General features: G+C 59.3%; 1 protein-coding gene across 1 annotated transcript; it reads right to left on the minus strand.

The window, feature by feature from the left end:
- Positions 1-673: 673 nt before the first annotated feature.
- Positions 674-24,281, minus strand: PPP2R1A (protein phosphatase 2 scaffold subunit Aalpha). The gene is made up of 15 exons (XM_040978061.1): positions 24,102-24,281; positions 14,247-14,337; positions 13,446-13,546; positions 9,905-10,137; positions 9,352-9,499; positions 9,113-9,268; positions 7,200-7,314; positions 7,026-7,096; positions 6,489-6,623; positions 5,503-5,676; positions 5,259-5,319; positions 4,518-4,672; positions 3,414-3,556; positions 1,215-1,306; positions 674-1,108 (listed from the first exon to the last, which is right to left on the minus strand). The coding sequence occupies exons 1-15, from the start codon at positions 24,177-24,179 to the stop codon at positions 1,092-1,094; spliced, it is 1,770 nt and encodes a 589-aa protein (XP_040833995.1). The 5' UTR covers positions 24,180-24,281; the 3' UTR covers positions 674-1,091.
- Positions 24,282-27,569: the final 3,288 nt, after the last annotated feature.

Raw genomic sequence — 27,569 nt, forward strand, 5'->3', positions numbered from 1 at the left:
TGGCCTCTACTGCCAAGACCATCTTCCGGTCTGAGATAGCTCCCCGGCACTCATGACAGCCATCTGGTCTACATTTCAGAGCACAGGAAGGAAGACGATGCCGCCCCTCTGCCTGCACATACCACGGCTCCACATCTTGCATGACATTGGGAAGCATCCTGAACTCAGGCAGTCCCACATTCAGAAAGGGAGAACAGAGGCTGTGGCTGACCGTGCTGCCTGGCTTCCTGTCCCTATCACTGCTCCCTGCTGCAGCCCTGAGACAAGGTCGCAGAGGACACCCAAGTACATTCTCTGGTGACCAGCAGCTACCGCGTACAAGTCCTGACACACAGCCAGCCCTTCTATCTCGCCCCTGCTGTAATCCCCACTTGGCGGGGTACACACCTGAGCTCAAAAAGACCCAGGTAACCTACTCAAAATCACTCAGCTACTAACTGAAGGAATCACGTTCTGACCCAGTCTGCTCTTAACGCCAATCACTCAGGCCAATGCCCGCAAAACAGAGCCTGGGGCAGCACAAGACCCAGAGCCAGCCCCACCTCACGGATCATGCACCTCGCAGCCACACTCTCCGTGGACCTCAGAGATGCCCACTCTGGCAGACAGCTGCCCTGAGATGGTGCAAACCCCCACTGCCATCCCAAACTGACGACCAAGACCAGATCACTATTTCTAGATCTTTATTTCTCTGTGAAAAGGGGAAAAAAAGGAATAAAATAAAAACGGCACAACTGACACAAACAAACCACCAAGAGGCAGAAGGAACAGGAAGTGGAGCAGGGGAGAGCCCGTCACGGCAGCAGGGGCCAGTGAGCCGCAACGCTGGCTTCCCCCACGGCTGTGTGTGGGAAGAGCCCCTTTCCTTGGGGCTGCTGCCCTACCCAACCTTGCGCTCCCCCAGTCCCTTGGGAGATGGACAGGGGGGAGCCTTCCCAGGCTGGGGAGAGAGGAACCGTGCTGGGGGTGGGCCTGGGGCAGACCATGCACAGGGAAGGACAGCCAAAGGCCCCCGCCAGTCTCCCCGAGGGAGCGACATGAGGGGGCTGGAGGGTGGACACCAGAGGCCGATGGTGGCTCCTCTTCCAGCATCAGGCGAGAGACAGAACTGCGGAGACGGGATGAGCAGGACTCAGCACTGCGGGCCCCTCTGCCAGGTCTGCTGATGCAGACCACCCCTGCTGAGTGGGACCACTGAGCGCTCAAGGCCTTACCAGTCAGAGCCTCCTGGGCAAAGTACTTCACGTCCACGTCCTGGTCCTGGGTCAACTTCTCCAGGATGGGCTTGACTTCGCTCTGCAGAGTGCTAGAGAGAGAAGGGAAAGACGACAGTGAGTCAGAGCAACGGGCAGAGGCCAAGAAGGTGGGAACAGACAGGAACAGCAAAGCCAAGGAGGGAGAGGCTCCAGACACACACCCCAGTGAGAAGCCTCTGAGGCCATCTGCACAAATGACAGGAACTGTGACAAACAGGACAGCACAGTGGGGCTCCACAGCAGCGAGGGGGGGAGCAGCCGGACAAAGTGGTCCACGGCATCCATGTTTCTGTGGCTGAACAAATGGATGGCCGGCCTTCAGTTTTGCTTTTGACCTGGGTCTCCCGTGTAGGAGACATGAACGTGGAAAACTGACTCCGTTCTCGCCAATGTGGAGCTTGGACCAGGAGGCCAAAGGGCCAGAGCGGAAGTTCTGGGGCATGCATGTGTCCCCGCAGGCTGACGGGCAGCTCCTCCGCCCTCCACGTAACCACGGCTCTCACGTGTAGCCTTAGTCATGTAGATGCTTTCTAAACATTTATTTGAAAGGCGGAGAGAGGGGGAGAACTTCCATCCAGACTCACTCCCAAAATGGCCAAAACAGCCAGAGCGGGGCCTGGAGCTTATTCCGGGTCTCCCATATGGGGTGCAGGGGCCCCAGGACTTGGCCCATCCTCTGCTGCTTGCCCAGGCCATAAGCAGGTGGAGCAGCCGGGACTTGAACCGGTGCTCATATGGGATGTTAGCATTGCAGGCATCAGCCTGTTCCATCACAATAGCAGGAGCAGTTGGCAAGTTTTTTATTTGGACACAGTAGCGTGTTTCCTCAGGTCTGGCTTCTCATTATCAAGTGAGAGGCCTGTTGTTTATAGCAAACATCTACTTTTTTGTTGCTAAACTGTTTTCTGCTATATGAATAAATCTGATTCAACTGACACTGGCAGATATCTGGGTTATGCCAGGATTAGACGCGGACCCCAGCACGGCCCTGACAGGAGGGAGTAGAACCGTGGCGGTTGGAGAGGCGTCTCGGGCTCACTGGCAGCAGGAGGTTTTCTCCAGTTGAGCTCCTCTGTAGTTTCCACTAGGCAGTAATTACAAAAGGAGCAAATCTGGTCCTCCCCTCTCCTCTGCACCACTACTTGTCACCATTACCGCGCCGTGAGGACACACGACCTCAGCACAGCCCTTCAGCCCTTCCACAGGCCCTGCATCACGCCATTTGGCCTTCCAGCTTGCACACCTGTGAGCTCCATCAACCTCCTTGTGAGCAAAAGCAGCCTGTCCCAAGTACGCCGTTACAGTATCTAAGCACTAACACAAGTTGTTCCCATCTTACGACCACAGAGCAGGTGACCACAGCGGAGGTGACCACTGGACAGAAAATAAGCCCAGTTTTAATAAGTCATATAAGGTCCACAGCCGCTGCAGGGATGGTTCCAGCTGCTCCATGTCCTTCCCAGAGCCCTCCAGTGTGCGCGGAGCCAGGCTGGCCGGTGTGCGATCACACCGCTCCCAGCTTCTGCCTCCATCTTCCTGAAGGACAGTGATGCTCAGGCCCGGCAAGGCTTACTGGCTGCCCAGCAACCATCTGTCTCTGCTCATCTTTTCCAAGGTTTTCTGTTTTATCTATTTTTACACAAATATTTTCATTGAGTCCTTTAACAAAAACAAGATACTGAAATACTACCTCTCAGACAGGGCTTTGCCACCTTATTCTCCAAATGTCGTCATCTAGTGGAAAGGTCATTTCTCCCAAAGGCGGGAAGCTGACGGAGTCACTTTCAGCCATACGACCACCGTCACAGTGGAGCCTGCTGTTGGCAAGGGGACTTCAAAAAGTCTGGGAAAGTCGTACGGATTTCAACTTTTCTGCATCAAAATAGTTTTAATTCCGCTTTCCACTAGCTTCTTGAAGTACTTTTAGAAAGACATGCAACCTGTTCACATACATACACCTACGTCCTTATATACACACATGCGGACTGCTGCTACTGTACAGAAACGCCCCCTTCCATTCTGTTCCGGGAGGCTGGTCACATGAATTTACACTCGGCAGATGAGAAAGCAAAGTTCAGAGGTGGAAGGGACTAGGTCATGACCAAGCTGCTCAGAAAAGGCCTCTCCCCACCGCGTGTGAGGCGCGTGCAGCCCCACCTGTTGTCCAGGATGGGCCCGATCTTCTGTAGGGACTTGGCCACATTGAAGCGGACATTGGCAACTGGGTCCCCGGCCATACGCAGGACGGTGGGCAGCATGTGCTTGGTGGTGATGTCCTGTCCACAGACCTCAGACAGCACCTGGGGGCCGGGAGAGGCAGCATGAGCACGCCAAGGTCATGGGTGACTCTGACCCACCCGCTCACCCACCCAGGGACAGCTGGCTCATCCTGAGAAGCCCAATGCCTGTGACACCAAGCCTGCATTCTGGGATGTCCCGGTCTGCCTTTCAATATCCCTTTACCCTCTGGGGACAGTCTGAGAATCTTAATCCTAGCATCTCTTCTTAGTTCTGAGTTCTCAAAATTGTGACAAGCAGAAAGCTTATTGGAGAACACAACTATATTCTTAAATATTTTCCTTCGAATCGAAGATAAATCCTCACAGCCTGAGAAGTCGGGCACTGTGATTATGCGAAGGAATTATTTACACAGGAGAAAACAGCAGCATTATGCTGTAGGGCAACAAATGGCAGGACTAGAACCCTACAGTCCAGACCCAGAACCACTCCACCAAAAACAAACACATCTGCATTACTCCGCAGCAAAGGAGTAGGGTTCTCAAAAACACTGCCAATGAGTACTCAGACAAGTCAGGCCTCCTCACCCAGGGCCTACCCCCCACCCAGGGTCTCAGCACCCAGGGCCTACCCCCACCCAGGGCCTCAGCACCCAGGGCTTACCCCTCACCCAGGGCCTCCTCACCCAGGGCTTACCCCCCACCCAGGGTCTCAGCACCCAGGGCTTACCCCCACCCAGGGCCTCAGCACCCAGGGCCTCAGCACACAGGGCCTCTCCCTCACCCAGGGCCTCAGCACACAGGCCCTCTGCCTCAGCTCCCAAGGCCTCAGCACCCACAGCCTCAGCCTCACAGGCGCTATCCCTCACCCAGGTCCTCAGCACACAGGCCCTCAGCCTCAGGGTCCCTAAGGCCCCCCCAGATCTCTGCACTTTCCCATCAGGGATCTTCCCTTGGGGCCCCCTCCATGCCTCTCTCCCAGCATGCCAGCCATTCAAGGCCAGCTGCGGACAACGAAGCTCACATTGATACAGAAGAGTGTTGTCATGCGGTGCAAGTAGTTGGGGTCTCCAGACATGGCCAAGACCTTGGGGATGATGGTGGCATGGGCCCACTCCTTCCCAAACTTCTCCACCAGCTTCTTCAGGTTGCTGGTGGCCGCTTCACGGATGGCATAGACTGCACAGAGAGGGGTCTGAGGTGAGTGACTGTCACGGGCAGGGGCAGTGGCCATCCTATCACCTCCCACTGGGGCCGGAGCGGGCCAACAAACTCAGGCAGACAGGAAACGGGGCTCATTATGTGCTGCATCTGAAAGCGGCTTTTATCTCTCAAGTGCTGCTAGAGAAAAGTTCAGCATCTTTCTACGATGAGCAAGCCGAGGCTCCGAAAGCTGATCTGCCCAAACAATTCAGTGCTTCAGTCCAATACATCCATCCCTGCATAAATGTTCACTTGACGATGGGGAATTCTTACACAAGACAAAAGCCCTAGCAGATCGGGACCGAGTGAGTACGGGGCTACAAGACTGCCAAGTGACTTGCTTAAGCTTTGCCAGACAGGAAGGCGGGCTTCTGAGCCAAAGTCGGCCTGCCGGGTGGCCCTGCCACGCTCCGTTATCCGACAGCCCCGGACGATCTATCAAATCTCCGCCCTCCTCTGCACGTCTATGAATCCCAGCAGCAGGTCCACGCGAGCCCCGGCGTGGGCAGGCTGTCCCTGTGCCCACGCGCCCATCTCTTCGCGCCCTCCCGGAGGTCCTCACCGTGGTCCACGAGCCAGGCCATGCACAGAGAGTTGAGTTTCTCATCGAAGAACTCCACTCCCTGCAGGAGCAAAGGAGGTCAGGGCTCAACGGACAGCGAGCAGGAAGAGCTGCCGGCAACACCCCAAAGATCAAACCCACCCCAGAAAGACCGCATGCCTGAGGGGCCCGTTTCTCTAACTGGAGTGTCCTGGGGCAGCTGGCAGGGAGTGGACACCTGCACTGCTCTGGCCTCCTCACTCACCAGCTGCCCGGCGAGCAGGGGCATGTACTCAATGATGGCCAGCCGCACTCGCCACTTGGCGTCCTCGGCCAGCTCCACGATGGCGGGCAGCAGGGACTGGGACAGCTGCCGGATGCCGATGACCTCGTTCACGCAGTCCAGGTTGGAGATGATGTTCAGTCGCACCTCGGGGCACTAGGGAGAGGACAACAGGACTCAGACAAGGTCGCCAGAGCTCAAGAGCATCGGCTTCATAAAGAACATCTTCCCAGGCCTCCCACTGCCAAACCCAGCTCCTGGCCCCGGGGACACAGGCAGCAAGCCATGTGGCGAAATGCAGCAACTTTTAAATCTTACAGCATCACTAGAAAAACGTGTGACTAACTGTGCCCAGTGGGGACGTGGGGTGGTCGCTGCCATGCCTGGTCTCGGCAGGAGCAGCCGCTGCCGTGTGCCGCCTGCCTTTCTGGGGGCTGGAGAGAGCACGCCACCAGGGCCATCCCTCAGAGTAAAGGAACAGCGTGAGCCAGTTCAGGACCACCAGGGCTACCCAGAACCACCTTCTATTTTATGTACTTAAGACACTCAACTTTGAGATTTCCTGTACCCTCAGCCTAAATCCACCCTCGCAGCCCGGCGGCACCTGCACGGCCCCGGACCGCCCGTCTGCCGGCCCACTGCTGTCTCTGACTCAGTTCTGCTGGGCCCACTGCTGTCTCTGACTCAGTTTCTTCAGATCTTTATTCTTTTCAATACTTGATAATATTTAATAAGAATATTTTGTGCTTGTTTTGGCAGCACATATACTAAAATCAGAATATTTTACCCTTTGTTTCACATCCCTACGGCCCAAGAGAACACATGAAACAGGGCACGATGAATGAGTGAGCTCTGCCGAGAAGACACGCCGTCTCTGAGCCAGGAGACGTGAAGAACCCCAGGCCGAGCACGCGGCCAGCCTTCCTGCCGCCCCTGCCAACCCAGAGCTGGCCCCTCCTGCCCCTTACCTCGTCCTTCAGCTGAGCCAGGAAGAGGGGCAGGAGGTGCTCGATGGTGTTGTCCTTGCCCAAGATGGGCGAGAGGCCCATGATCACGGAGGCCAGGGCTGACTTGACGTGCTGGTTGGCGTCGGACACCAGCTCCTGGGAGAAGGGGGACCCCGGGAAACCTCTGAAGACACCAATTCCAAGAAGCCCGAGACAACAGCCTGCTCGCATCCTGCTCACTCTCACAGGTGAGCCTGCCTCGGGGAGGTTTAGCCCCCGTGCCCCACTGATGTGGAGTCAAACGACCCCCGCTCCCAGCAGCCCTCACCCCAATCCCCAAGTCCTGTGGCTGAGGAGACTCGGAGCTCTCGGGGGAAGGTTCTCAACTGCAACAGCAACCCCGGTCACCCCCAGGCTCGGCTCGGCCTGCAGTCAACCGCAGGAGCTTCGCCCCAGAGCCGCCTGGTCCCCAAGGCTGGGACCCTAGTCCGCACCTGTCCCCAAGCCCCACCTCTACCCAGTCCTCTTGGCAGGTTCCTCCCCCGCCTTCCCCGTTACCTTAATGCAGGGCAAGATCTGGGTCATGATCACGCTCTCCCGGCAGTCGGCAGAGAGGTTTTCACAGAACTCTGCGCGGGGGGCAGGAAGCGAGAGGGGGTGTGAAAACCAGCGCCCTGCCCCGCAGCCCCTCAGAGCCCCCCAACTTGCTGTGTTCTGCTTGCCAGCACCAACCTTTGACCTTGTGGGAGGCTGCGGCCCTCACCTCAGCCTCACAGTCCTTCATCAGGTTCTGGAAGGCAGGGACCAGGTCTGTCTTGGTGATCTCAGGCCCCACTGCTTTCTGGAGCTGCACAAGGAGAAGTGGAGTGGGAGGCCAGCGTCAGCACAGGCACCTGCACCAGAGGCCGGAGCAGGGCCCGGGAATCAGAGCGCTCTGCCAGGGCTGTGCTGGGACCCCAGGCAACGCTCCTCATTCCCGCTTCCTCTAAAGCAAAATGAGAGCCACCCGCCTGCCCCCACCTCAACCTGCTCGGCCTACAGAGCAACAGCAGAGCGTCTTTGGCGAGCTACTGCGGGGACTGTTGTGGTGGTGGTTGCTACAAGCTTTAGAAACAATTCCTAACGATACAGTGATTCCTTGATTCCTTTTGGGAAAAAACAAACAAACAAAACTTTACTAGAGAGGCAAAGTGACAGGTATAAGAGGAAAAACCAGAGAGGGGGAGGGAGCGAGGGAGGGCGGGAGGACCTTCCACCTGCTGGCTTACTCTGCAGCTGTGTCCACGAGCTGGGCTTCGGTCAGGTCAAAGCCAGGTGCCAGGAACTCTACCCGGCTTTGCATGTGCAGAGAGGGACCCAAGTACCTGGGCTATCACCGGCTACCTCCCAGGCGCCTTAGTGGGAAGCTAAGATCGGAAGCAGATGGTTCCTAATTCTTTAAGATTGGTTACCAGAACTGTGTGTAACTTGAATAACCCTAATTCCAAAACGCAAAATGTTGCAAAATTCACAATTTTTTTTCATACACGTAGCAAAGTCCACACATGACCTCATTTGACAGGCTGTAGTTGATACGCAGGTATACTAATGACCGTCTGGCACTGTGTACAACACACAAGGATTTAGTACTTAGCGGTCCCCATCCACAAGACACGTCACTGCGGATGCGTAAATATGCCAAAACCTGAAAGCATTCTGAAATCCAGGGCCCGGCAGCGTGGCCTAGCGGCTAAAGTCCTTGCCTTGAACGCACCGGGATCCCATATGGGCACCAGTTCTAATCCCGGCAGCTCCACTTCCCATCCAGCTCCCTGCCTGTGGCCTGGGAAAGCAGTCGAGGACGGCCCAAAGCCTTGGGACCCTGCACCGTGTGGGAGACCCGGAGGAAGTTCCTGGCTCATGGCTTTAGATCGGCTCGGCACCGGCCATTGCACTCACTTGGGGAGTGAATCATCGGACGGAAGAACTTCCTCTCTGTCTCTCCTCCTCTCTGTATACCTGACTTTCCAATAAATAAATAAATCTTTAAAAAAAAAAAACCTTCTGAAATCCGAACTACCCTGGTCCCGCGCACTGTGGGTAAGGAATGTCCAAGCTGCACACTACACACCGCCGGGGAGGCAGAAGGCCCGAGAGCCTGCCCGTCTCAGGGACGCAGGTGCGGAAAGCACACAGGGCTCTGTGCACACCTGGCTGCTGAAGAGCCACCGGCAGACAGGCAGTACCAACAAGGGCCGCAGGTTACCTTGGGCAGTGCAGACCGTGTGCTGGTTCCCAGCACTGGCGCAGGACCCCCAAGTGCCTGTCTTTGCAAACTACTCCAAGACCTAGTGAACCCGCACGGAGGTGCAGCACACCCCACCATCGTGCCCTGCCCACACCCCTGGGACACTGCACTAAGCTGACCTGTCCCTGCAGAAGGCATGCTGCACCCTGGCCCCGGGACCTCCGCCTCCTTTCTGCAAGAAGACAGCAGGGACACTGCACAGATTCCAGTGCCCTCTCCACTCACTGGCACCTCCTCGCAGGGCATGAGTCAGTCCCGACAGCAACTTCAGCTGTCACCTAAGTCAGCCTGGGTGGGCAGGGAGTCTTGGCTCAGCACCCCGTCCTGATCTGCAGCCCTGCCCCTTCCCCTCGCTCACCTCCGTGAACTTGTCTGCCACCATGTAGCGGACACGCCAAGACTTGTCCTCGGCAGCCTGGCGCAGGGTGGGCATCACCAAGGCCTCCAGATCTTCCTGGGGCAGGAGCTGGGCGATGTTCACACACGCCTCCACCGCCAGCAGCCGTACCGAGTCCTGGGGAGAGGGTCAGGGCGCCAGGAGGGCAGCAGAGGCCCTGCCGAGCTCTGGGCCCCCGGGCAGGAGCAGGGAGAACGCACCTGCTCGTCGGAGGCCAGGTTGGAGAACATGGGGATGATCTCGCTCTTGACGTTGTCCAGCTCCAGCACCTTGGCAAACTCCCCCAGCTTGGAGGCTGCGGCCCGCCGCACCATCGGGGTGTCGTCTGAGCACAGGTTGCGGAAATACCTGGAGGTTGAGGAGTGCAATGAGGGGGAGAACCCGGGAATCCCAAGGCAGCAGGGAACAAGGGCAGTGGTAGCACATGCCAACCCCAGGAAAACGGGAAAATGGCCCGACCAGAATGCTGGCCTGACTCGGCCGAGAGGCTCGCTCTTCAAGCAGACACAGGCGGGCTAAGGGAGGTGGCGAAGCAAGCAGACGCTCTGGAACAAGGCTGCAGGGCCTGGGGACACGGGCAAGGCCTCCTCATCGCTGGCCGAGTGTTTTCCATGCCAGATTCTGTCCGACCTCAGAGACTCCGAGGCACGGGGACCGGGAGGTGGGGTGGGAGCTGGGAGAGCTCTAGGGCAGGGGAGCCAGGCTCAGAGGGGGAAGGGGCTGCCAGGGGCTTCAAGGGGTAGGGACACTCACTGTCGCAGCTCTGCCTTGACAGCGCTGGACACGCGGGGGTAGCAGACGGAGAAGAGGCCACAGGCAGAAGTGCGGGAGGTGAACCAGTCGCCCCCCGCCAGTCTCTTCACCAGAGGCACAAAGTGGGCCTCCAGGTCAGAGGGCGAGTGCTCGTGTGAGATGGCCCGCAAGGACTCCACCGCCTTGTCCCGCACCACCGTCTCCTCCACCGTGGCCAGCGACTCCAGCGGGGGCTGTGAGAACACAGGACGACCACTCTCACCACACCATCCTCCCTCTCCCCGCCACGCTTCACCTGAGCCCCGACCCGGGCTCATCTCCCTGTGGACCCCAAGCCTTCCATGGGTGCCCACCACGCTTCACCTGAGCTCCGTCCCAGGCTCATCACACTGCACATCAGTGTCACTGTCACCCCACACTGGGGTGCTTGCTTTAGCTCAGGAGCTTATGCTGCAGGTCCTGTCACTGCCCTCATTTTAAGGAAGAGAAAAGCAAGTGCCGACAAGCCAGGTGGCCTGGCCAAGCCAGGGACCAGCCGCGGCGGGGATCTAAAGCCAGGCCACCAGGCTCAGAGGCGCACAGACCTACCGGCTCATGGCAAGAAGGGGTGCTGGGTAACTACTTACTGGCGTGCTACCGAGGGCCTGGTGGGGTTGCGCTCCCTCCGTGACATCTGAGTGGCTCCCCACTGTCCCACAAAGCCCACCAGGGCTCCTAGCACAACTAAAGTTACGAAGGTCTCTGGTCTGAAATTCAACTTGGCTGCGTACATATTGAAGCCAGAAAAAAAAAACCACAATGAAAATGCCTTGGCGTCCGGCCGGGACAGGTGGAGCCATGCATGCGACAATAGAGCAGGCATGACAGAGGCAGGGACCACGTGACCCGCAGGGCACCGGGCCATGGAGGACGGCTGCTTTCAGGCCCACCAACTGCTGTCACAGGAGCCGCTGTAAAAAGCAAAGTCTGTCTTCCAGAAGCAGCAAAGTAAGCCCGGTCCTAACCTGAAAACCTCGTTCAACACGCACTGCAGGGTAGAGTAGAAACATCCCACTAGGGAGACGGGGTGGCTCTGTGGCAGGCTAAGCACCTGCCTGCGACCCAGTCCCAGCTGCTCCACTGACAGTGACCTGCAGAGGCAGTGGAGACGGTCCAGGGACCTGGGCTCCACACCCCATGGCACACCCGGACAGTTCCAAAGTCCAGGCTTCATCCTGCCCAGCCCCAAGCGATGTGGTCATCAGCAGGTGCCGAGTGGGGGTGAAGTCACCAAAGGATGGCTATCGTCAGATTCTGCTGCAGGAGGTTCTTGGAATGCTCACGGCCACAGGGAGCACAGTGCTAGTGAGCAGGGCCTGGGGGGACACGGGCGGGCAGTGGGCACTGGGTTTACTGTCAGGGCCTGGAGCGGGGGAGGGCATGATAAAGAATTTATTTGAAAACTTTTTAAAAGTGTAGGAATAAGTGACTCCAGGACTGAACAGGCCTGTGCAAGGCGCGAGCCCACAGCGCGGCGCCGGGAGCTCAGGCGCGGGAGCAGAGCGCATGCTGTGGGCTCGACAGGCTGCGGTGGCCACGGGCTTCACCTCTCCCCAGCTCCTGGGCTGGGCGGACTCGATCACGGGGCGGCTGAGCTGCACTTAGTCTGTGGAGCACTGCAGGCAGCACTTCCCCAAGTGTGGTCCCTGGACCACCCAGGACCACCCCTCCCGGCAGGGACCCAACATCAGCCACGTGGGGCTCCGAGGCCTCTGCCACCCCGGGGTGGGTGTGAAGTCCCACCCCGGAGCCAGGAAGGCGCGAGTCCTCCACACGGCTGGGAGAGCAGGGTCTGCGGCGCCAGGAGGTTCCCAGGGGGAGTTTCCGGCAGAAGCGACTGGAGCTGCAGGCTCGTCCACACGGCAGAGAAGGCCGGGAACAGGACCGGCACGGCCCGGCTCCTCCAGCCTGGAGACCTTAACAACTGCACAGTGGCCATCTCCCACTGGCCCGTCAAACACCAGGGGAAACACCAGCTCCCCTGGGTCTCGAGCAGCTCCTCAGGGGCGTGGGCCCCGCTCAGCCTGGGCGGTATCCGAGCGCTCTGAGCACACAGCAGTGACGAAGCAGGGCAGCCCGGGACTCCGCTCGTCCTGGCTCCAGCAGTTCAGCCAGCCTCACCCATGGAACGGGCAGCCGGCACACAGCTGTCTGCGAGGCTCCTGCAATGGGAGCAGCTTTCCATCATTGCCTGGCTCACCGAGGGCTCACTGTGCGTCCCCAGAGGTCACAAGGGAGTGTTTCCCAAAGGCAAGTATAGGCTAGCCAGGGTTCCCCTCACGAATGAGGATGGGTGCCCAGCTTCTATACCGCTGTGGGCTCCTGGTGTGCCCGCATGCTGGCCCTGGCTCCCTGTCGGGGCCCTAAGGCACTAGGCAATGCCTTCCGCAGTGAGCTGCTACACACTTCCTCCTCAGAAGGTCGGGCAAGCGCAGGGCAGCTCAGCTGCTGCAGCAGACCCCCTCGGGCTGATCCAGAGCCCCCCGCGCCTCGTCTGCCATCAGTGTCTGAAACAATGGAACCTGGTGTGGACAGAGACTACACAGACATGCACATGCAAACACAGAAAGCAGAATCCAATGGGAATTATCGAGCTTTTTACACTTGATGCTGTGGGGAAGGATACCGCCCTATTTGCCTGAAGCCAACATCCCAGCCCCTGCAGATAGCAGTGCTATTTCACACAGCAGGCAGGCAGCGGGGCCAGGCACTGCTAACCGCCCAAACGCAGCTGCTGGGCGCGCAGGGTGCCGCGGCCTCACTAAACACCAAGGACGGGGCCATCGTCACGGCCTTCTCGGGTCACAAGACCAGAGCGCGGCCTGGATGAAAACGGGAGCTCTCCTCTACTCCAGAGCAGCCACTGCTCACACGTGACCCCCGTGTGTCCCAGGCGTCCCCTGGCACAGGGACACGGAGGCAGGCAGCGGGGTGGGGCTGGGGCAAAGGCAAAGGGACGGACGTGAAATCCCTGCCGTGTCACTTCCCAGTGCCATGGCCTCGATGAGTCACTCGCCCCCACGCCCTGGAGAGCACTGACAGCCATGGATGGGCATGACACGTCACAGCTGCCTTCAGTCAGCGCTCAGCGTGCCCCTCCATCACAATGGGAACGTGCAGCACAGAGGGTAAGTAACTGGAAAAGGCCAGCCTAATGCCAACTACAGCCCGCCTGTGGGCAGGGAGCGCCGGGCAGGTGCAGTCAGGAGCACGGATCACGGCTGCAGTTGAGTGTCACTGCCGACTGGCCTGTTAAGGTGATGTCCAAGGCCCTGTGACAGGACCCGGGTCCAACCCCGGGCACAGGGGACATGAGGACAGGTGGAGAGGACATTAGGGTATGCGAAGGGGACAGGAGGACAGGTCTGACCCCAGCAGGAAGGGACATGAGGACAAGTAGAGGGGACACAAGGACAGGCGGAGGGGATGCGAGGACAGGTCTGACCCTGGGTGGAGGGGACACGAGGATGGACGCAAAATGTCCCTGACAAGTCAGACTCACCAGGAGGCAGTGCACATACTCGGGGCCTCCCACCAGGGTGGTGAAGGTGCCCAGCTGCTCCGCCAGGGCCAGCAGCACCTCATCCTCGTCGTAGATGGTGTCTGTGGAACAGAGACTCCGTTACAGCGCCACGGCCAGCCTGAGGGCAGCCCTGCAGCTCCCACTGCCCCGCCTCCAGCTGGGCAACCCAGAGACCCACGCACATGCCTGGTCCCAGGACCAGGTCCCAGTCCCCACGTCACGGGTGAGTGACGGCACTGCTCTACAGCCGGCTCCTTCCGTCTGGAAACGAGGACCAGGTCTTGGTGAGTGGCACACGCGCCCACACGCAGCAAAGGCAGAGCGTGAGGGGACTGGTGTGTGTCTACAGGCACCCTCGGCCAGGAGCTGCTGGCTCTTCCTCCTGGCACACACTGGCATCTGTCCAGGCCCCTTTTAACCACCCCAGGTGCTCGGCACACCCAGGCCATCTCTCCCGCCGTGCCACCTCAACCCGAGCCCTGGTTCCTGTCCGCAGCAACCAGCGTGACAGGAGCACAAAGGACCCTCCAGCCCGACCCTGAGGCCTTTCTCCCCAAACCCACCCAATCCTCCGCGTGACAGAAGCCGCTGGCCTCTCTAGCCGCCAGTCCATCAACAACGCCTGCCTCCCACGGACAGCACCTGGACCCCCAGTCCATCGTCAGTGCCTGCCTCCCACGGGACAGCACCTGGACCCCCAGTCCCATCATGTGTGGCACGGGGCAGACACTGGGGAACAGCTGTGACACCCACAGCGGACTCCAGGAGTCATGGCGTTACCTGTGAGGAAGGGCAGGAGTTCAGTGCGGGTCCTCTCCACCCCGAGGGCCAGCGCAATGGTGGACAGCTTCTTGATGCTGTTGAGGCGGAGCTGTTAAGCGAACAAAAAAAGCGACTCATTAGAAACCACACACGCAGGGAGTTCCCACATCCATGGATGAGCTAGCGCCTCGGAACCTGGCCAGGTGTGTATGAAGGTGCTTAACAATACACTGCACACACCTGCCACCTGCGACCCACAGCACAAGGCACACTGCACACACCTGCCACACACCACGGCATGAGGCGCACTGCACACACCTGCCACCTGCGACACACCACGGCATGAGGCACACTGCACACACCTGCCACCTGCACACACCACGGCATGAGGCACACTGCACACACCTGCCACCTGCGACACACCATGGCATGAGGCACACTGCACACACCTGCCACCTGCACACACCACGGCATGAGGCACACTGCACACACCTGCCACCTGCGGCCCACAGCACTAGCTAATGCCGACCAAAGCACAGCAGTAACCACAGCCTCCTTGGTCACACAGCTGCAGGTGCCAAGAGCCTTGGTCAGACCTACCCTCCCCGGCCTCCTCTTGCAGCCTGCACCACATTGCCTGCTGTGCACTGCGCTTTACAGCAGCCACATCTGCAGGAGGCTCAGCCGGTGCCAGCTGAGGCACTCACACCCTGAGCTCACGCAGTCCTCGGCCAATGCCCCAGCAGGGCTGGCCTTCGCTCCGAGGGCTGTTCTCACGGACGGGGACAAAGTGTCCTCAGGGTCACAGAGTCCAGATGGCATAGATCAAGGATATGCAGCCCGGAGCTCACAGTGATTGTCAAAGAGCAAACAATGCCAGCACAGCCTCTCCGTAAAATGGGATTGGCTCCGCAGCAGGAACGAAGGATTCCACACATCAGGCTGAACGGGGACATCTGAGACACAGCCCAGTCCTGGGACACAAGAATGGAAAGTCCAGCTGCATTCACTACAAGGCCATGCTGAACTGAGGGCTGGCGCTTGGCCCCCAAACAGTGCCCCTTTAAGAGGCAAAAATGGGGCCCAGTGTGGTAGCCTAGTGGCTCAAGTCCTCGCCTTGCAGATGCCTGGATAACATATGAGCACTGGTTCTAATCCCAGCAGTCCTGCTTCCCATCCAGCTCCCTGCCTGCGGTCTGGGAAAGCAGCTGAGGACGGCCTGAAGCCTGGGGACCCTGCACCCATGTGGGAGACCTTGGGGAGGTTCCTGGTTTTGGATCGGCTCAATTCCGGCCACTTGGGGAGTGAATCATCGGACGGAAGATCTTCCTCTCTGTCTTTCCTCCTCTCTGCATATCTGCCTTTCCAATAAAAATAAATAAGTCTTTAAAAAAAAAAAAAAGGCAGAAATGTCAACGACAGATACTAACAGGGAGACCACGTCAAGATGAAGCAGAAACCAGAGCGACGCACTTCACTGCAGCAGCCCCCGGCAGCAGAGGGGGGCACAGGGCGTCCCCAGGCCCTCAAGGGAAGCCCCCCGACACCTGACTCAGCAGCGGGAGCACGAGGGTGTCGTCTGGCAGAAGCTGCGCTGCAGGACTGAACCATCAGACGGGGGTCCCCACCGGTCCTCTGGCCCCAGGGAGCACAGCACCGCCGGCATCCCGGGAGGACACGGAGGCTCAGGGCGGCCATGGCCAAGGGCGGCTCGGAGGGAGCCTGCGGCGCGCAGGTCGCTCGGCCTGCAGCATCCTGAGCCCCTGGTCTGCCAATGCCGGCATGCCAGCACCCAGCTGTCGAGCAAGGCCAGGCGGGCCTGGGGGCAGAGTGGCAAGAAGAGACCCTTGTGAGGGGGCCTGCTGCCCCTCCGGGGACCAAGCTCTGCCGGGACCCCCCCGCCCGGCTCGGGGAGGCCTGCGAGCCTGCAGGGCGTGGAGGGCCACAGCCTCACCGCACAGCAGCACCTTCACGCAGCAGCACTGGGCTTCTGAACTTCCCGGAGCGCGAGACCCTGGGCAGGCAGCACGCTCACTCCGCAGTCTACACAGCCTACTGCGGACTGACACCCTGACAGCGGGCGCACAGGCGCTCAGCACGCTGGCGGGCAGTCCGCCGTGCTGACGCCACGGCCTCTGTCCTGGTGACCCGCCTTCTCTGGCAGCAGGGACTCAGCCACAGGGGACCTAGGCAGTAGGCCGGGCTGCACCCCACTGGCCACTGCCCTTGCTGTTTCTAATCCGTTCCCGCGGCCTAGACCTCACACTGGAAGGGAAGCTCCACAGTCGCGACGTTCAAGGAGCTGTTTTCCCCACGCAGCCAGGAACTGGACTGAGAGCTGTTACAGCGGGCAGTGCTGCTGTTCACAACCCCTGCTCGGCTGTGTCCACGACCCCCAGAAGACACCTCCAAACCCCTTCTCACCTGGATGTGACTCGGAGGCCCAAATGGAAATGTGACACATGACTTCTGAATATCCTTGTGGTGAGATGGGGCACCTCTCACTTCCTGTCTGGAAAGGGGTCATAATGGCTGCAGCTTCAGCAGCCACCTTGCAGCCTTGAGGTTACAGGTGATGCAGGAGGTGCATGCCAAGTACAAGGGTAAGAGCCTTGCACCCCAACCCGAGTGTCACAGCAGCCTGGATCATCAGCCAGTAATAAACCTTTGGCTATTTACAACCAACCTTAACCCCGACTCACTCAGCATCTGACCTACTTCTACAGAGCTGTCCAGATCCACGTGCGCAGGCGCTTCCAGGGAAGACTGTCCTCCTTGATGAGGCGGTCAAGGACGAGGACCAGCCCTGCGCTCACGGGCGCTCCCGAGGACAGCAGAGGACAAAGCGGGTCAGAAACGGAGTGTGCCCTGACCCAGTTTGTGAGACGGCTCAGCTGCTCGCTGAGCTTGCCAGGAAAGGCTTGTCTGAACGACTCCTGGGCTTTTCTGACACTCCTGCTAGACCCAGTGCGACAGAGCGCAACACCACTGCCCCGATCCTGTCACGTCCCCAAATGACCCTGTGCAGTCTCCCAAACAGGCGCCCGCCCAGCACTTGCAAGAGCCTACTGCAGAGTTCAGACGGCACCTTGGCCCTCCCGGAGCTGCTCGCCACTCCAGACCACTGCACACAGCCTGGTAATGAGGACTCACAGAAGGGGCGGTCGCCTCCAGCCCCCTGCAGAGCCTTCTCCGGTGCACACACAGGTGGCGGCACACAGCCACAGCATAAGCCAAAGGCCTCACTCGGGCCCTCGAGGCCCGTGCTGCTCTGGCCCTGTGAGCAAATCCTTGCTCCGGGTCCCTGTAACAGGCTCTCCTTGACAGTGAACGGACACCAGAGCACCCACTCTGTCCAGCAAGTCTCACCCTGGCTGTGTGCTCCTCGGGCCTCTTCCCCGGAGGCTCAGGTCTGCTCCGCCATCAGCACGTGCCACCCGGGTGCCCCACCTGTCCCAGCGCTCCCCAACACGCACCGTTCTGCTCTCTGCTTCCCCTCTACCTAGATCACAGGCCAACAGGCCTCCTCCCACGCGGAGGACAGCATCCAGCGCGGAGCCAAGCACCTGGCCAAGAGTGCGCCGTGATGTTTTTCTTTTCATGGAACCCACAGTTGGTTATTAGTATACACAAAGAACAATAGCACCTGGAGACACGCCCCCCCCCATGTTCCCGTTTCACAGGAGCCCGGGCTGGATGGCTGTCACCCCCGTGGCAGCCGCTCAGCACCCACGGTCTCACCGTGCCCTCCGAAGCCCTGCAGCCTGCACTTCCGTCCTGCTTGCTCCATGAACGACCAAATTTGTAACAAAAAGAACCTGTGCCCGGGAGACTGCAGGAAAGGCGGGCACTGTGAGTGGTCCCCCCTGCTGAGGTCGTTAGAGCACCGGAGTCGCCGGCTCTTAGCCAAGGGTCCCAGGAAGTCCCGGACCTCAGAGCACCCACGGCCTCCTACACCACGGGGAGGGCGCTGGAGGGCTGCGGGCAGGCAGAGCCCAGCACACAGCACTCCAGTGTCAGCCACTATTTCTCACGTAGCTTTTCTGTGTATTTTTTAAGATGTATTTATTTTTATTGGAAAGACAGATTTACAGAGATGGAGACACAGAAAAGTCTTCCATCTGCTGGTTCACCCGGCCACTTCACAGTTCACACCCACGTGGGAGAACACCCGCCCACCACACAGGTCTTAAAACTCAGCTCTGGGGCCCGGCACAGTGGCCTAGTGGCTAAAGTCCTCGCCTTGAACGCACCGGGATCCCATATGGGCGCCGGTTCTAATCCCGGCAGCTCCACTTCCCATCCAACTCTACCTGCGGCCAGGGAAAGCAGTCGAGGACGGCCTAAAGCCTCCTGGCTCCGGATCAGCACAGCACTGACCGTTGCACTCACTTGGGGAGTGAATCATCGGATGGAAGATCTTCCTCTCTGTCTCTCCTCCTCTCTGTATATCTGACTTTCCAATGAATAAATAAATCTTAAAAAAAAAATCTTAAAAAACCCAGCTCTGACTTGGCGTGGGCTGACTGTGTGCTTACATCAGCGTAAGAGGCACACAGCGCTCTGTGCTCAGTTTGCAGATGAGGACGGTGAGGCCGAGTCAGGCACACAGGCCAGGCAGCGCACGCGCAGCACGGGTGAGCTTGGTCCTGCGCAGGTGCCCCCCAAGGCAGCCCGCCGTGACTCCCCACACACTCCACAGAGGCCGGGCAGGACGCCGCGGTTCTCAGACACACCAGGGGTTGCTGCAATGTCTGCGCCAGGACGGGCAACCCGAGTGCTGCCAAGAGCCATCTGGGTTTCTAGAACACTCTTCATTGGCCGCACAGCACCATCTAACCAACTGACTCAACTTCACATTGTGGCTGCGCAGAGGCAGCGGGGTGATGCTGCAGGCCTCGCCCAGATGTTTCGAGGGTTGTGGCCCACTGTCTAGTCTGCCTTGCTTAATTTTTTTAAAGATTTCATTTTTATTGGAAAGACAGATCTACAGAGAGGAGGAGAGAGAGAGGAAGATCTTCCATCCGCTGGTTCACTCCCCAAGCGGCTGCAATGGCTGGGGCTGAACCGACCAAAGCCTGGAGCTTCTTTGGGGTCTCCCACGCGGGTGCAGGCTCCCAAGGCTTTGGGCTGTCCAACTGCTTTCCCAGGCCAGACAGCTGGATGGGAAATGGAGCTGCCTAGATTAGAACCGGCACCCACATGGGATATATGCATGCCAGGCAAGCCACTAGGCTACTACGTTGAGCCCTGCATTGTTTAATTCTTAAAGCCGTCCTGGGAATGCTTCCCACCCTTCATCCATAAGAAAGTCAAGGCCCACAAGGGTTGGTCACTCGTCAAGTGACCAGGAGCCAAGCCCTGGCGGCCTCCAGCCCAGGGACTGCCCGGTCCTGGTCACCTCCGCCCAGTCCGTGTCCTGGGGGCTGCGGCTCAGCAAGGACCACTGTGCCCCTGGCTCCACCGTGCCCGCCTGGCCTCACCAGTCACTAGGCTGTGTGACACTGCCCAAGAGCCTTGCATTTCAGACGGAAGATCTAGTGAAAGGACACCTGAGCAACGCTTAGGGAAAGGACCTGAGGCTGACTGAGGTGTGAGAATAGACACAGTTCTAGAAACGTCTGCTGCTTCAGAAGCGCACGTCTACAATGCGGCAACGCCGCAGACGGACCGGCCTTAGCAACTCCCCGGGAGAGAAGCGGCACGCGGGGCAAGGGCACAGCACATGGAACCAACGTGGCAAAATCTGGGCTCAGATACTAACGTCTCTACTTCGCTGCATCTGAAATGTGACGATTAATTTGTTAATCAGGGCCCGGCGTGGTGGCGCAAGTGGTTAAGGTCCTCGCCTTGCACGCCCGGGATCCCATATGGGCACCGGTTCTATCCCAGCAGCCCCGCTTCCCTTCCAGCTCCCTGCCTGTGGCCTGGGAAAGCAGTCAAGGACGGCCCAAAGCTTTGGGACCCTGCACCCGCGTGGGAGACCTAGAAGAGGCTCCTGGCTTCAGACCGGCATAGCATCGGGCCGTTGCGCTCACTTGGGGAGTGAATCATCGGACGGAAGATCTTCCTCTCTGTCTCTCCTCTCTGTATATCCGCCTTTCCAATAAAAAAAAATAAAAAATAAAAAAAATAAAAATTTGTTAATCAGTGGGGGCTGGCCTTACAACACCACACCCCAGGAGCCCCAGGTGCCACCCCGCTGCCCCAGCCGCCTCCCCGCTGCCCCAGCTGCCACCCCGCACCAGGAAAGCAGCATGCGTATGGGCCCTGCACCCGGAGGAGACCTGAACGGAGCTCCCGGCTTCCGCCTGGCCTGCTCTGCCCTGGCCACTGCGGCCATCTGGGAGTGAACCAGCACACAGGCCTCTCTGTCCAACTCTGCTTTCAAACACGTCTTTTAAAACACTGCTGGGAAGAAATGCAGACCCATGCCAGACCCCTCCTGTGAGGAGCAGGCAACATAAGGAATGGGACAGTGCACCGCCCACAGCGGGGTCTCTCGGCCCTGAGGGACACCGCACAGCCCACAGGGGGGTCTCTCGGCCCTGGGGGACACTGCGCAGCACACAGCGGGGTCTTCGGCCCTGGGGGACACCCAGGGCCACCACGCAGCCCACAGCGGGGTCTCTCGGCCCTGGCACTGGATAACTCTTTGTTGGGGGCACCCTGAGCGCTGCAGCACGCTGCCCACCAAGGGCCTCCCTCCCACAGCCAGCGGCACTCCTCCCGCAGACTCACTGCAGTTTGGGGGGAAGGCTGTGTGCGCAAAATGACCCCAGGCCAGCACCGCTCCTGGGTACCTCGAGGCCCTGGCCAGGAGGCCTCCTGCTTTAACCTGACTGCAGACCACCCCTCCGACACTCCCCCGTACCCCCAACATCCTCCACTGCTGCTCATCCAGTGACCCCCACTGGACAAGAGCCTGGACACTAACCCTGCGAGCCAGCCGGGCCAGCGCAGCGCACTGCCCCACACACCTGACAGCGGGACCATCCGCAGCCGCACCACGTGCTCCCCTCATCCCCAAGGACCAGGTGGGGAGCCATGACCATGGCCGACTTGGCCAGTCACTCACCGATCGTCACAAACCGACAGATGCAGAGGAGGCGGTGGGTCCCAGGGGCTGGCCGGCCGCCCCGGCCCAGGGGAACAGACTGGGCGCTGCACTGCAGCCCACCAGCCCGCCCGCCTGCCCAGCCTGCGTCCTCCACCCACGGGCCTCCTACCTAAGACACAGAAGACTCCTCCAGAGCCGGCCCAATGCTCAGCCTTGCCAGGACCCCACCGACCTGCCAGGACCACGGTCCTCACTCCCACGGCTTTGCCTTCGCTCTGCCCGCTCCCCACGGCCTCTGCACCCAATCTCCCTTCCACCTGGAACCGCTTCCTCCGAGGAGCCTTCCCTCAGTAGCCTTGCTTCATTGCCTCGGTTTTCTCCTTAGCAGCTGCTGCCACTGACCTCACATCCCAGCTGGGCATGCCTCCTAAGATGGGCAGCCTTGCCAGCTGTGCCTGCTGCATCTTCAGCATAGACACGGCCTGGCACAGAGAAGGAACTGGGCGAGGCCCTGCTGAGCCAGTCAGTCAGGAGGACAGGCCTCCCCGCACGTTGAACTGTCTGCTCACACACACAAGCTGGCCTGCGGACCATCAGCAAGGGCTGGGTCAGCCCACACACCATTCTGCCCTACTTCCTTTGGTATTCCCGCCACGCTCCTGTGCTTGGCCCACTTTATCTACCCTTAGCGTGCTTCAGTCTCCTCCCTGGGCAACATGGGTCCTCACAAGGCCGGCCTCCAAGGGCAGGTGCCAGCCATCAGCAGGATCATGGGTACCACGCCTTGACGCCTTGGCACGGCACCGCACCGGGCTGGCACGTCTCACCTGCCGGGGAGCACCCAGCATTCCAGGTGAGAACCACTCGCCTGGGGTTTTTCAGCACACAAACGGATGGGTCTACCTCCCGTTACCAGATGCTAACAGCTGCACTCGGGAAAGCAGGTGCAGGGCCTCGGGCAGCAGCTGCTCCTTCCCGGGCTTGTGCTCGGGAGGCCGTCCCCCAGGAATCGGGCCTGTCACTGCCTTCAGCCCTCAAGTCAAGCTTGTCTTCTCTGTAAGACATCCTATTTTAAAACAACATTTTTTATCTGAAAGGCAGATTTACAGATAGAAGAGACAAAAGACCTTCCATCCACTGGCTCACTCCCCGAACAGCCACAACAGCTGGAGCTGGGCCGATCCAAAGCCAGGAGCTGGGGCTCCTTCCGGGTCTCCCACGTGGGGCACAGCCCAAGGCCCTGGGTGGTCCTCCACTGCTTTCCCAGGACAAAGGCAGGGAGCTGGATGGGAACAGGCGCCCTGCTGGCACAGCAGGCAGAAAATTAGCTGTTGAGCCCACGCCAGCCCCAAGGCATTCTATTTAAAATTGTGTGCCACTCTGGAGACTTCCCCACGCCCACCCCTCACTTCGATTTTCTCCGCAGCACTAACGGCCATCCACCGGCCTCTATGTGGTACAAGTTTATTTGTCACTGCTTCCACAAGAAAGTGCCCCGAGGGGAGACTTCAGCTGTGGCGCTACAGGACGGTCGGCATGGCTGACCGCTACACAAGATGCCCAAGGCGGCCTTCCAGTGCGACAGGCAGAAGTGCCTCCAGGAACTGCCAAAGTCGCCCTGCGTTAGTAACTACTGCTGCTGTGTATCCCTTTTTTTCTAGAACCTTCCAGTACCCCCTCAAAATTCAGTCCTCAGGGAGGCCAGAACTGTGGCATAGCAGGCCACCACCCGCGATGCCAGCCTCCCACGATTCCCGCTGCTCCACTTCCCAGCCAGCTCCCTGCGAATGCTCCTGGCAAAGCAGGCAATGTGGCGCAGGCACCTGAGTCCCTGCCAGCCACGGGGGAGACCCAGCTGGCACGCCTGGCTCCTGCCTTCAGCCCGGTGTGTCCTGCCGGCCGCCCAGCCCCATGCCCAGAGGCCCCAGGCGCTCGGTGGGTCACAGGGCCCCCCGCACGTGCTGGGCACGCTGCCCAGGGACGGAGCCCGACAGCCCGCACTGCCCTGCCGCACAGCAGGTGTCTGCTGAGGTCGCACAGCAGGGCGCAAGGCAGACCCGCCCGGGTGAAGCCGCCAGGAGCGCAGCCACAGCTGGCCGAGCCCAGAACCGCACGGCTCTACCGGGACCCCAGGGCAAGGAAAGCCGTTCACAAAAGGGAAACTGGGAGCCCTCACTCATCACTCCCAGTAATTACAGCCAACATTTTTATTGGGCCCTTTCAGAGACGCCAGCTCCCTTCCTGGGACACCGGGGAACCCGCTGTGGGGAACAAGGACTGTCATCACGCCGGGCGGGATGGACGGCAGAGGCCGGCCGGGGGGAGGTGGCCCTGCCGGTGGTCCACGCGACCCGGTCGGGGCAAGGCCAGCCTCGTCCACGGCCCGAGGCGCTCCCCAGCCGAGGCCACGGCCGCGCCGGCCTCGGGCTCGTCCAGCAGTCCAGCCGGGCGCCCCCCGACCCGCAGGAGGCCACGCGGCCGCTGCCCGCCGCCGCCCCCCTCGGCCCGCACCCACGCCGCGACTCTGCCCGCACCCACGCCGCGACTCTGCTCGCACCCACGCCGCGGCTCCGCCCGCAGCCGCGCGCACACCGCAGGCCCGGGACCCTCGAGGCTCGCCTCGGCCGCCCGCCCCTCCGCCAGGCGGACACCCAATCCACGACGCCGTCTCATCGAATCCCGGGAGCTGCACCGATGAGAGCGGCACGCGGATTGGCCGCCGCCCCTCCTTCCGCCACTCCCCAGCGAACGCTGAGAGCGCTCTCCTCGAGGGTCGCCCGCCCCGTCCCCGGGGTCCCCGGGAGCCTCCGGACCTGAACGTCCTCGTTGCGGAGCTCGTCTATGAGCACCGCGATCGGGTAGAGCGAGTCGTCGCCGTCGGCCGCCGCCATCTTGGCTCCGTCCCGTTCCTGTCAGGCTGCGGCGGGCGCTGGGCGCGGAGCGGGGCAGGGCGGGGCCGGGCGGCGCGCAGGACGGGCGGGCGTGGGGGCGCCCTGGCCGCGCCGCAGGGGCGGCAGAGCCCGCGTCTCGTTGGTCGGCACGCGTCAGGTCCCGCCCACCGCCCATTGACCATTGGACGAATGAACGGGGAGAGTCTTGCCAGAACGTAGGCGGGGCGAGGGGGGTGGGTGGCGGGAGAAGGAAGCGGAAGTACGAAGTATCTTAGCGACCGCCATTGTGCCCCGCCTACGTCGCCGTGACGACGGCCTTGACGAGCAGGCGCTTCTGGCCAGTAAGGAGCGAGGACGGGAGGAGGCGAGCCCTGCCTCTGGGCCTGCTTCGGAAATGGCTTCTGCGCGTGTGTGGTTTGAAGCGCATGATGTCACCAGGCTGCCGGGCCGGCCTCTGTATGGGGGACCGCTGTGCGGGCGGCCGGAAGGGCCCCAGTGTATTCATGCAGGATTTGGGGGCCTCCCCTCCGGTGAGCTGCCCGAGCTCGTCTCACGGCCTCCAGCCAGCCAGGCCCCGTCCGCCTGTCTGGGTTCTCCTCGGGCCGTGTCCTCCCGGCCTCCCGCTGGCCGCCGCGCAGTACAGCCGGGCTGGGCTGATTCATGCCTGTCCCCCCGCACCCATTCACGACCCCCGCGGTTTGGGGTGTGAGCACCTGGGTGAGGAGGGGCAGAGGACGGGTGGCCTGGGACGCCACATGGCCTCCTTCCGAGGGCTGGGCAGGAGCTGCCCCCCGACGGGACTGAGCTGCCCCCCGACGGGACTGAGCGTCCTGGGCCGGACCAGCGGGCAGGGGCTGTGTCCCTCAGACCTTGCCCCCCACTCGCACCCCTGCAGGCTTTGGCTCTGCCCCTGAGGCTTTCTGGAGACCCGGTGGGGGGGAAAAAAAGAACTAATTCCGAAATAATCACAACTGGGAACAACGGATACGGAAGAGTAAGATGGCTTGGTGAAGAACAACATGGAAAAGAACTACAAGCCTTTACTGGCAGAAAGAGGCCAAGAAGGGACTTGAAAATAATGACTATGAGGTGGTTAAATTGTTCCCCTCCGAGCTGGCAGGCGTCTCCCTCAGTGTGCGTCAGCTGTGGAGTGTCACTAAGGAAGGCAGATGGCTCCCTGAGCCTTGTGTGGTTCTGCCGGGGATATTAGGAGAGCTGAGTCCATGCCAATTAAAATATATATATAGGAAAGCACGGATGGAGATGTGCAAATCCCTGGAAATCGGCAAACATTGATGTAAAGCCTTGGACTGCCCACACTGTAGGCTGGGTTCAACACCTCACTCTCCAGGTAACACGAGACCCATCTGAGAACGTCCATACCATGTCATGGAGCTGTACCAAAACACACATTTGATACAATGAGGGCATCGAACGTGGAATAAATGAAGACCCCGAGAGGACAGAACTTCGGATGCTTGATGGGTTTGCCTGGTCTGGGCGGCAGTCATCAAGCCAGGAATGAACAAATTCCTGTTCTCTCTCCCCTGCTCCCAAGACCCCTTCACACTGTTCCATGCCACTGTGATGCAGGCCTGGGACTCCCGTGTGGAATGCACACGCTCCATGTTCCACATGGCAGTACCAACCCCAGTGCACTCCACACAACGGTGTCTTGGCCTCAAGGCACTAACGGTCCCCTGATCGGACTCAAGCTAGAGCCCACGTGGCACAGATGCCCTGTGCGTCTGCTAGAGAAGAGTCACTTTTGTCCACATTTGGCAAACTCAAGACATAAGAGAACACCACGCCATGGCACCAGCATAAGCTATCTGCCTGCTCTGACTTCAGTAAACCAACATCAATGTGAAGACATATTTGAGGTCCGACTCTCAGGAGGGAGAGGCCAGACTATCACCCTTCTTGACAATGAGATTGGGCGGGAAAGGAGGTCAGAGTGAGGAACAGAGCGTTCACCCCAAGTTGGAGTCTCCGTACGTGTTGTAGATGGTACCGCGAAGAATTCTAGGGTGTTTCAGTAGTCCTGGAGAGGGCAGGACACAGCGGGACTGGTGCTATGGCACAGCAAGTTAAACCACTGCCTGTGACTCTCGTACCCTATTTGGGCTCTTCTTGGGAGTCCTGGCTGCCCCACTTCCCATCCAGCTCCTTGCTAATGTGTCTGGGGAAAAAAAAAAAAAAGCAGATGGCCCAAGTGTTTGGGCCCCTGAACCAACATGAGAGACCCAATGAAGCTCCAGACTCCTGACTTTGGCCTGGCACAGGCCTGGTCATTGTACACATTTGGGGGATGAGCCAGCAGATGAAAGATTCTTTTTCTCAACTCCCCTCCCTCCACCTTTCCTTCCTCTTCTCTCTAGTTTTTCCTTTAAAATAAGTAAAAAATATCTTTTTTTTTTTTAAAAAAAAAAGAGGGTACAAGATTGCTACAAGAGACAACATCACTTGTTCCCATGTCACCCAGATTTTGTGACGATGTTGATCTGAAAGTGGTGCAGGAGCCTCTAAAAGCTTCCGCATCCTGGAACTGGGATGAAAGATGAGGTCTCAGAGTCAGGAAGAAGAATCCTGCATCATTATGAGCATGTAGGCTCCGCTGGGTCACAACACAGGACCATGATTAAAAAGAAAAAATTCAGATAAAGATAGTACAGATCAACTTAAGTTTCTCACGGAGAAAAAGGATGAAAAATACATTTAAAGATCTAACTTGCAAGTAAATAATCCAGGCCTCTGTTAGTTGATGGCAAAAACACGATGCATTTGTAGGTGAATATGCATATGCAACTTGCTTAGGGGACAATCAGATTTGAGTAACACAACCAAGATGGAATCCTGAAAGGTAAGGGCTTGACTGCTCAGGCCTTAAAATTACCCTTCACCTGCACTTTCTGTAGGGGGCCAGGTCTGCAGCCTCCCAGGCTCTCACCTCTGAGTGGGACTCTCCCTAAAGGAAAACCAACCTGCCCAGGGATTCAGCACCAGGGACAGTTCTCCAATTGTGTGGTGGGCTGGTCCGTGGAAGCAGGCAAGGTGGTGGCGTGCAGTGTGTCTTGTCAGTCAGCAGGCGGCGAGGGAAGTAGCAGAGTGTGGTACCGGGATATAAAGTGTGGGCTGCAGCATGGACCACGTCAGCTGAAGTCGAATATTCTCCAACAGTTCACACATAGAAAAACAGTATGTTTTCCAGGCTGTTGAGGAGTCCAACGGTTTTACACAGAAGCATTAAAGAACCTTTGAGATGAACCCATGGGCATTGGAGGCCATCTTGCAGCCACTTCCTTTTACCCTCAAGAGTCTAAGGAAGGCCCTACTTTTATTTTCCTTATGAAGATGAAAACACAGAAAGTTGTTCACACTTTGGTAGGG

This window comes from Ochotona curzoniae, unplaced genomic scaffold (genome assembly GCF_017591425.1).
Source record: "Ochotona curzoniae isolate NIBS_2020 unplaced genomic scaffold, NIBS_Ocur_1.0 contig_2861, whole genome shotgun sequence".
Classification (NCBI taxonomy): domain Eukaryota; kingdom Metazoa; phylum Chordata; class Mammalia; order Lagomorpha; family Ochotonidae; genus Ochotona; species Ochotona curzoniae.

Bases quoted from the DNA above. Each gene is read 5' to 3' on its own strand.
- PPP2R1A (XM_040978061.1), bottom strand. From the start codon at position 24,179: ATGGCGGCGGCCGACGGCGACGACTCGCTCTACCCGATCGCGGTGCTC. The intron at 10,138-13,445 runs GTGAGTCTGACT...GTGTTCTCACAG, and splicing joins AGTATGTGCACTGCCTCCTG to CCCCCGCTGGAGTCGCTGGC. The intron at 4,673-5,258 runs GTGAGGACCTCC...CTCTCTGTGCAG, and splicing joins GGCCTGGCTCGTGGACCACG to TCTATGCCATCCGTGAAGCG.